This window comes from Leptodactylus fuscus, chromosome 8, assembly GCF_031893055.1.
Source record: "Leptodactylus fuscus isolate aLepFus1 chromosome 8, aLepFus1.hap2, whole genome shotgun sequence".
Classification (NCBI taxonomy): domain Eukaryota; kingdom Metazoa; phylum Chordata; class Amphibia; order Anura; family Leptodactylidae; genus Leptodactylus; species Leptodactylus fuscus.
Window position 1 is genome coordinate 69,566,113 of NC_134272.1, and position 10,473 is coordinate 69,576,585.

Consider the following 10,473-nt stretch of genomic DNA (forward strand, 5'->3'; position numbering starts at 1 on the left):
TAGCAAATGATTTGGCACCATACATTATTTATTGTCACTGACTTGTACTGACCAATTTAGAAGAAATTATGAGAGGGGACATTGGTGGTAAGACCCCGCACAGGGATGTGATCTCCACAGGTGCTGCAATGGAAGGGAAAAGAGTCCTAAAATGGGATGGAGCACCCAGGCATCAAGTAAAGCATCCTACTGTGTATCTCTATAAGGAAGGAGTATACTCGTACTTATATCTCTGATCTGCTTTGCAAAAATGTCAGCAACATAGATGTCATCCAAAGAAAATGAAAGTGTTGTCTCCCAGAACATTAGTATTTAACTGAGAGTATTTACATCGTAAATCATAGAATGGATCCTGTGTCACATACTGTGGAGTCATTCCCAAATCTTCAGCTGTCCCTCTGAACAGGTGTGAAGTAACAATAGTCCCAGTAACATCATTCCTGATAGCTGGAGGGGAAGACAGAGTCCGCCTCTCCGAGGAAGAGTTCCAGGCATGTAACCAGAGAGGAGTAAAGCTAGAGAAGTGGAAGGAAATGGATTTCACCATCACATATTTTATTCTCCTCTTAGCAGGTATTGTAGCCTTTATAATCTCCACATCAATGTTCTTTTATTATATATATGTTATATGCAATTAAAGATAGCCCATTTAACCAAGACATCCAAGGATCTGTTACATGACCCTTTGCTTGTCCTGGTAGCTCTTAGTTGTAATGTGTAATTATAGGCCTATATTGTATTATATTTTCATATCCTATTTCTAATGCTTTTGTCACTGATTTTTTGCTCTGTTCATTACAGCAATCTGTAATTTAGCCACAGAAATAATAATTATAAATAATAATAATAATAATTAATAATAATAATAATTATTATTATTATTATTATTATTATTATTATCATTACTATTAAACTAGCTCATCTTTCTGCTGGTGTCTTGTAGGCAGGTTGTATCCCAACTGAGAATGTAGAACCTTAACACTATTTAACTATTGGTGCAATATATTGACTGGTTGTTAGATGGGGGTGGTCTTCATATATGCACCAATGTATTATATACAATCTTCCTGCAGGACAGAGGGTCAGGCATGGTGAAACACATCCAATCCAATATATCTGATCTTGGTTTCGCTCAGTCTGCCTTCTACACAGATTCTTGGCAAGTTCCACTTAAATCAGTCCATCCATGTTAAATTTATTTAGAGTTTGGGCAGCTCTAGACATCGGCATTTATGTATTTTTCTACTGCTTGTTTAGTAGTTACATATTCTGTATATTAAGCAGGTGTACATTTGGAGCTTATCTGGACCATATATCACATATGCTACAACTTCAGTGTATATGGGATTACACAGTTTTATATAACAGGGTGGACAATGGGCCCCATGTATTAGAGCCTCATTGTGATTTATACCTTCTGTAGCTGTGATACTATCTGCAAGGATCTATATGTTACCCATTGATGCTGCTCTCGGCCACACCACGGCAGTTCTTCCCACCCTAGAACTTCTCGACCCATAGGGATTACAATGGCTTGGCTATAGTAACACATTATTATTATTATTATTATTATTATTATTATTATCAGCTTTATGATAAATATGTGCATTGCGTTGCTATATACAGGTCAAGAGCTTGTTTCTGGTGTTTAGAATGTGTGTAATGTGTTGACTGGCAGCTGCAGGTGAATGCTATGGGATGGTATTTTTAGTTATATGAAACATGAGTAGCCGACCCTTTACGCTGTGTGTAGGGTGACTGATAAACATCCAGTAAACATATCTGTCTATATGTATCTGACAACCAGGTCTTGGTGTTTCACTTCTGTTTGATCTACAACTTGTACAGTCTTAACTTTCCCATAATATCAAGAAGAATTTGATAGAATTTTTCTTATATACAATAAAAAATGTTAAAACCGTGTCTTGATTCCTTATGGCAATATAGCAGCTGTTTATATAGACAATGACTGGTGAGCACAGCTTTATATCTATGTGTATACACATACAGGAATACATACAACTATGGTCACCACTTAACCTCCCATGTGAGGGACACATCAAGAGGAATTCCCAACATATACCTCTGATGGGAGATTTAGTGCGTTGGCATTCCGTCGCGGCATCCCGCTCCTGATTAGACCCGTATCCTGTTTAGAGGAGTGTGTCTCAAGTCGTGGATAGGTCATTTTGAGGCCTGCAAAAAACTCCTGCAAAAAACTTTGCGTGAACATACCCTAAAAGTATACCAGATTTCCAAAACAGCATTAGACACTTTAGAAAATCTGGTGCAGTTTAAGACTGAGGCCCTGTTGTGGGAATACAGCTTTTTTGGTTGCAGATTTTGTTGCTTTTTTTTTTTTTTTGAGCCAAAGTCATGGCTGCCTACAGAAGTAATGGGAAATATATAGGAGGTTCTTATACTTCTACCTTTTTCTCAATCCACTCCTGGGTTTGGCTCAAGAAAGGGCATAAAAAAAAGCTGCGTTTTTGCAATGTGGGGATTCAGCCATAGGGTGCATTCACATGGAGTAACGTGCCGCGTGACCTGGCACGTATACGCCGTGTGAGATTTTGAGCGCCGTATACGCTCCCATTGATTTCAATGGAAGTTAGTCTCGTATACGCCGCGTTATTTTGCGGCCGTAATAAAAGTAATGTGATGTAGTAAAATACAATAACTTTTTACAACAATTTATCTTTCCTCCTGTACAGTTGGAAGCGTCCTCTCCTCTGAAGATGAGTCTCGCCTGATTAAGGACCTGTTTGAGAACTACAACAAAGTAATTCGTCCCGTCCAGAAGTTTAAGGACGCGGTCGTGGTGACAGTCGGTCTTCAGCTGATTCAGCTGATCGATGTGGTAGGAATATATACATAAAAATGAATTGGGGAACAAGGTATAGTCAATGAGTGATTGGAACAAGTCAATATTAGGAGGCTCTCTAGAAACATTAGGAGATATGCACTTGGCGTAACTTAGAATGGAAATCTACACCAGCTCGTCCCTGGCGTAGACTTCCATTCTGGCACTGGGATCTCTGGAGTCTGCAGCCTCTTCAAAAATTTCTCGGTCCCAGTCTTAAGAAATTTGCCCCAATATACCTTGAAGCTATTGCTTAATTCTGGGTAAGGATAAAACCCCTAGAGTTACCCCCTGCCTCCAATATTAAGTTATTTTTGTAGCAATCTTATTACTAGATATGGCGTATAGAGCTTAATGCCTTGTTTTATTATTTCAAGGATGAAGTCAATCAGATCGTGACAACAAATGTTCGGCTCAAACAGGTTTGTCATTGAATATTTTTCACACTGTAACTTCACAGTAAGGTATTGCATAAAATAGTATGATATATCAATGCACAATGTTCTATACTTTAAGGGCCCGTTCACACAATGTAACACGCCGCTCATTCTGACACGTAAACATGTGTCAGAGTGAGCGCTTCAAAACAGATCCCATTGACTTCAATGGGTGCTGTCTTACACATTGAAATCAATGGGAGGCTTTTTAACCCATTGATTTCAATGTGTAGCGCGCATAAAATGGCACCCATTGAAGTCAATGGGATCTGTTTTGGAGTGCTCACTCTGACACATGTTTACGTGTCAGAATGAGTGGCGCGTTACATCGTGGGAACGGGCCCTAAGACAGTGAGTAATTTGGCTTATAAACAGCATGACAACAGTCTCCTCCATTGAAATATGGATCTCCACACAGGTGAAAAATTGAGGAGCACTTCAAGTCCACTTCTCACTATAAATAAGGATGTTGTCTTGATCTGTTATTATACTTCCTTACGTGGTGTTTTTGGAAGGAAGAAAATATTGGCTTCTAACCTTGAACCCTTTAAGAGCTTGGACTTGCTTGCTTGGGTCCTAGTCACCTGACTCTCTACAGAACTAACTTTTAGGATGTTTCTGACTTATAAATGACAAAAATTATTTGCATCTGTAACTGACCCAAAAACTACTTGTGAATTTTTGGTATCTACATAATGACGCTGTTTTTTTTTTTCTTTCTAGCAATGGATGGATGTTAATTTAAAATGGGACCCATCCAAATATGGAGGAATAGAGAAAATCCGTATTCTTTCCGGCGATATTTGGCGTCCTGATTTAGTCCTATACAACAAGTAAGACATATTTTTTTTATTTTGCGCATGAAAAACTTAAACATTGACAGAAGCGTACCCCATAGCCCTAGAACTGTGATGGCGAACCTATGGCACAGGTGCCAGAGGTGGCACTCAGAGCCCTCGCTTTGGGCACCCATCTGTGGAGCAGATTATACTGTGTGGGGGCCACCGTGGAGCAAATTGTACTGTGTGGGGGCCACTGTGCAGCAGATTATACTGTGTGGGGACCACTGTGATGCTGATTGTACTGTGTGGGGGCCACTGTGGAGCAGATTGTACTGTGTGGGGGACACCGTGGAGCAGATTATACTTTGTGGGGACCACTGTGCAGCAGATTATACTGTGTGTGGACCACTGTGGAGCTGATTGTACTGTGTGTGGGCCACTGTGGAGCTGATTGTACTGTGTGAGGGCCACTGTGGAGCTGATTGTACTGTGTGGGGGACTCTGTGAAGCAGATTGGACTGTGTGGGGGTCACAGTGGAGCAGAAAGCAAGTCTGTAATTGTGTGCAATTGTGGATCTGCACATTATTAAGGTTAAATTGCCGTGTTGCCACTTTTTGATAAATTAGTGGGTTTTGGGTTGCAGTTTGGGCACTCGGTCTCTAAAAGATGCGCCGTCACTGCCCTAGAAGCCTACGTGTACTTTTTCTATACTGCTTTTGATATCCTCCTTTCTTCCCCATAGTATCAAGTCAAGTGATGTTGATCATGACACATCCCTAGGGCCCAGTGCACTTTCACTATTTTCCTGTGATATTGATCATGGCACATCTCTAGATCCTCTACAAATTACGTAGGAGGCTAGAAGGATCAGGCATGTTGAATTTTTCCTGATCCTTTTATTCTCCAGAGAGATAAGACGTCACCATTGAAACACATGCACACTGACAGTTTTAAAGGTGTATTACCAGATTAAAAAGGATTAGCATTATCATTACCTACACTATTTCTTTTATAGTGCAAACGGTGACTTTGCAATTGTCCAAGAAACTAAGGCCCTTGTGGATTACACTGGAAAAATTGTATGGAATCCACCAGCCATCTTCAAAAGTTACTGTGAAATGATAGTCACCCATTTTCCATTTGACCAGCAGAACTGCAGCATGAAGCTGGGGACATGGACCTATGATGGGTCATTGGTTGTCATAAACCCGGTAAGGAGTAAAGGTAATAAACAGATTGTCGTCTTAGTTCAGATCAGAAGACCCAACAGTACAGAGGTCAGAATCTCCATAGATATCGATGAGATTTAGATTTCTCACTCTGACAAAAATAAACCATTAACCCTTCTATTTTTGAAAGCATTCTTACTTTGCATTTTTATACATGCATAGGTTTTAGGCAGGCGTAAAAAAATGCTCCAAATTATAATTAGCGCTATATTCGGTAAATGTTCTAGTTTTAATTGATTAAAATGTATCTATGACAGGAGGGGAACCGTCCTGATATGAACAGCTTCATGGAGAGCGGAGAATGGTTCATGAAGGATTACCAGTGCTGGAAGCACTATGTCTTCTATGACTGTTGCCCTGATACACCGTATCTGGATATCACTTACCATTTCCTTATGCAGCGTCTACCCCTTTACTTCATTGTCAATGTCATCATTCCCTGCCTGCTCTTTTCCTTTTTGACTGGTTTAGTGTTCTACTTGCCCACGGGTTCAGGTATGTGCTCTATGACTCCATGGTCTTGGGTATAACTCAATAATGGGCTCTCCATTCTACTGGTGGTGGTGACAAGCTCCCACAACCTATGGCATATCTTATAACTAGAATTACTATATATCTATTATCTATATCATATTCTTTATTGACAGGTGAAAAGATAACGCTGAGTGTCTCTGTCCTGCTGTCACTGACTGTCTTTCTTCTGGTGATTGTGGAATTGATCCCGTCAACTTCAAGCGCGGTGCCGCTGATCGGAAAATACATGTTATTTACCATGATGTTCGTCATAGCATCCATAGTCATCACAGTCATTGTTATCAATGCTCATTTCCGTACACCTAGTACGCATATTATGCCTCAATGGCTGAGGAAGGTGAGTTGTAAAACTTCACAAAAATTGGAGTACTGTAGGCCCAGTTTGTACCAAAATATGGTCAGCCTTAAAGCAATCCTCCATGCCCTCTCTAAAAATTGCCTCAGTATATTTTGGGCAATGAACATCAATCTGTACTTTATATACTTTGTAATAGACATCTATCAGATCTTTATTAGAGATGAGCGAGTAGTGTTCGATCGAGTAGGTGTTCGATCGAATACTACAGTATTCGAGATACTCGTACTCGATCAAACACTACTAGCTGTTTGAAGTTTAATGTTCGATGCAGAACCAGCGTTGATTGGCAGAATGCTATACATTCTGCCAATCAACGCTGTTTTTTCTCTTACCTTTCCGAAATCTTCTCTGCGCTGCGTCCCCGCGTCTTCTTCCGGGTGGAATTCACTGTGCCTAGGCATCTAGCCTAGGCAGAGCCGACTGCGCATGCGCGGGCATGCATGCGCATACACGCGCATGTGCAGTCGGCTCTGCTCAGGCCGGATGCCTAGGCAGAGTGAATTCCACCCGGAAGAGGACGCGGGGACGCTGCGCCGGGAGAAGACTTCAAGCAGAATCCAGCCCAACCGTCACTCGTGGACTTGGTAAGTATGATTTTATCGAATGTTGCCTACCCCTGAAACAAGCATTTCCCCCCATAGACTATAATGGGGTTCGAAATCCGTTCGAACAGTGTACGGCTGTTCAAATCGGATTTCGAAACTCGGACACTTTAGTGTTCGCTCATCTCTAATCTTTATACATTGACTTCCTGATAAACTGTATTAGAGTTGTGTATAAATAGAGCAGCCAATCAGAGCATGGAAGGCTGGATGGGGCGGGAGAGTGCAGCAGCCTGAACCAATGATAAGACAGGGGGGGTGTCTCAGGCTACCTCAGACTCCCTATAGACACTGCAGCTAAACTGTAGTCACCAATCATAGATCCGCCCTAATGGAAATTAAAAAGCAACCAAGCAAAAATATCTGACAAAAATAAATAGCAGGTAATCTACCAATATAGGCACTGACTTACATATTGCTCTTGTCCTCCTGACTGGTCAGTTGCTTTAATATGACAACTGTGTTATATTACATCATATTTCCTACTGCACCTATCAATGGAAATCTGCCTGTAAATATAATTCATCAGAACCAGATGATTATACAAAGATGCATGGCGCCACATAGACACTACTTATCACTACCAGGAGTAGTTTGGCAGATTGATCTTGAAAGAAATTCCTCCTTCTCTACCAATGACGTACATGTTGATCTCCCTCTCAAGAAGTTCTTCAGAAGCTGCAGCGCTTATTAACAGTTCTGTGCCAAAAGCTTCTGGACCCAAATGCAAAAGATAGAAACCATGTGCTAAGTATTAGAGATGAGCGAGTACTGTTCAGATCAGCCGATCCGAACAGCACGCTCGCATAGAAATGAATGGACGTAGCCGGCACGCGGGGGGTTAAGCGGCCGGCTGCCGTCAAAGCGGAAGTACCAGGTGCATCCATTAATTTCTATGGAGCGTGCTGTTCGGATCGGCTGATCCGAACAGTACTCACTCATCTCTACTAAGTATAATACAAGTGTCTTCTTAAAGGCCTTTGAACCCCTGAGGCTTTAGGGCCTTGTCTGTGTATAACAGAAACTCATGTAGGTATCACAAGGTACCTGTAATAAAAAGTGATATTGGGCTCAAGTCCTTTCGAAGCCTTCATTGCAAGAAAACATAGTGAAGCATGAAGTATAAGGATAGACACTGTGACAGAACCCAGTCAAAATAAATAAGGATACGGTTTTATTATCATCTGTCAGCAACATCATCTTCTCGTAGCGCCATGAGTGGGATAGTTCCTCTCTTCAGTCCTGAATGTACACTCCGCTAATCAATGGCCGCCCACACAAGAATTCATTACACACCATCATATGTTCTCTCCATCAGGTTGTCATTGAAACGATTCCAAACATGATGTTCTTCTCTACAATGAAACGGCCTTCGCAAGAAAAAAAAGGAAAGAAGATTTTCACCGAAGACATTGATATTTCCGATATCTCAGGAAAACTGGGACCTGCTACTGATACCTATCAGTCTCCCATCTTAAAGAACCCTGAAGTGAAGAGTGCTATAGAAGGAGTTAAATATATTGCAGAATCCATGAATTCCGACCAAGAATCCAATAAGGTAAAAGTTCACACCCATGAGATCTTTAAAGGGATCTTATCATTAAAACTCAATTTGTTGTCCCTAACACTTAGGAATAGCCTTAAGAAAGGCTATTCTTCTCCTACCTTTAGATGTCTTCTCCGCACCGCCGTTCTGTAGAAATCCCGGTTTTTGTCGGTATGCAAATGAGTTCTATCGCCGCACTGGGGGCGTCCCCAATACTGCAAGAGAACTCTCCAGCACCGCCTCCATCTTCTTCAGGAATGGTCTTCTTCCGGCGGTGGCTTCAAACTTCTAGGTCCTAAAGGTAGGAAAAGAATAGCCTTTCTTAAGGCTATTCCTATGTGTTAGGGACAAAAAATTGAGTTTTAATGATAGGATCCCTTTAACAATTTCATGGCTTCAAGGGAACATCTACCCATTTTGTTTTTTGGTCTAAATTGGTTAAAAATTCAGTTCTGATAAGTTTTCTAATATATTTTTATGGCAAGTTGTGCTCCTTTTTCTTGATACTCATCTAAAATGGATTGAAAATAACATTAAAAATAAAATATTGTCTACTGTAGGTGCAGCCACCACTAGAGGGAGCTCTGGAGCTTAATGTAGACTTATATTATTCTGCTCAATGTAAAACAACCACCTACCAAGTCTATAATAATGTCTTATTGTATTTGCAGGCTTCAGAAGAATGGATATTCTCTGCAATGGTGTTTGATCACATTCTCCTAGCAGTTTTCATGTTAGTCTGTATAATTGGGACTGCGGCTGTGTTTGCAGGTCGGCTCATTGAGCTACATATGCAGGGATGAGTTGCTATAAGTTGATATCCTTTGTCATGTACCAGGATGAAGATGGATATGATATTCTATAGTCATGATCATTTGATTTACTGTTGTCATAATGTAAAGACAATTACACAAGGAAATCCTCTGTATATAAGTCAATGCTTGAAAAAAAGCGTGAAATTCAGATCGTTTGTAGAAATAAAATAAAATTCTTATTGAAAAACTGGTATATTTATTTTGTGCTAGCATCAGAGCAAAGGACATTCGTTGTCACTCCCAATTTTTAGCAAATTGTATGCACACCAGTAAATAGTTGATAATTTTTTTCTTATTGTCTAAAGTCCTTCCGTATTGATGATGTATATTAAATGTAGTCTGGATTAAACTATTATTATTATACAATATATGTCTATATTCTATTTTTGGTGCACAACACAAAATACATAATAGAGCAGATCCAAGTACACGATAAAAACATGAAACAAGAAATCAATATGAAGTCCAGTGAATAAAACAGTGATGTTAGGTTCACACTAGTGTTGGTTTGTCCATTGATCTGGTCCATCAGAGAACCAGGGATAGGTGGACCACTAAAATAGCGGTGAACTCCATTGACTAATAATGGGGAAGGTCGGGTGGCCGTTGTTTTAAAAATGAAACCAGCGGAGGAAAAAATTCTCCATGCTCCATTCTCCATGCAGGTTCCCATTGACTTCAATGGCTGCTAGCAGAAAAAGGAACCCACTGAAGTCAATGGGAGCCTTTTTTTTTCAGCTCTGAAATTCCACTCCAAATTCCTCACCATTCATGAGCATGGCTGTGATTGGCCAGGTGGGATATGTGACCTTTCCATATGAGAGGCGGAGTCACAGGTCCTGTCACCATTCCAGCTAGTTAGGCTGGGTAGGGAGAGGCTGCAGCTGGAGATGGGACAGTCAGGGCCTGAGCTACAGGTAGTGATTGTCCTTATCAGGGCAGCGAGATAGTGAGAGGAGCCGGATACTGTGAGGGGCAGATAGCCTAGAAATAAGAATAGTAAACTGTGTGTGTACCCTCCTATACTGTCCGTCTCCTAGCGCAGTAACAATAACTGCATATATACCCATACCGTCTCCTAGCACAGTAACTGCGTATATACCCATACCGTCTCCTAGCACAGACTGTGACTCACATGGTGGATGAGTATCAGCTGACACATCTCCTGGTACTGAGCCTCCCCCTTCGGTTGATAAATTGGACACGTGACCAGGGTTTGCCCTCTATGCCTTGGAGGTGCTGGCCTGCCCTGTGGCAACTGTCCTATCAGAACGTGTGTCAGCACTTCAGGGGCCATCATCACTGA

General features: G+C 41.1%; 1 protein-coding gene across 1 annotated transcript; it reads left to right on the forward strand.

Annotated features, from left to right (window-relative positions):
* Positions 1-376: 376 nt before the first annotated feature.
* On the forward strand, positions 377-9,506 carry LOC142216359 (acetylcholine receptor subunit alpha-1-A-like). Its single transcript, XM_075284137.1, has 9 exons — positions 377-573; positions 2,715-2,860; positions 3,241-3,285; positions 4,024-4,133; positions 5,099-5,294; positions 5,570-5,807; positions 5,960-6,183; positions 8,125-8,364; positions 9,024-9,506. Exons 1-9 carry the CDS (start codon positions 534-536, stop codon positions 9,153-9,155), a joined length of 1,371 nt encoding a protein of 456 aa, XP_075140238.1. The 5' UTR covers positions 377-533; the 3' UTR covers positions 9,156-9,506.
* Positions 9,507-10,473: the final 967 nt, after the last annotated feature.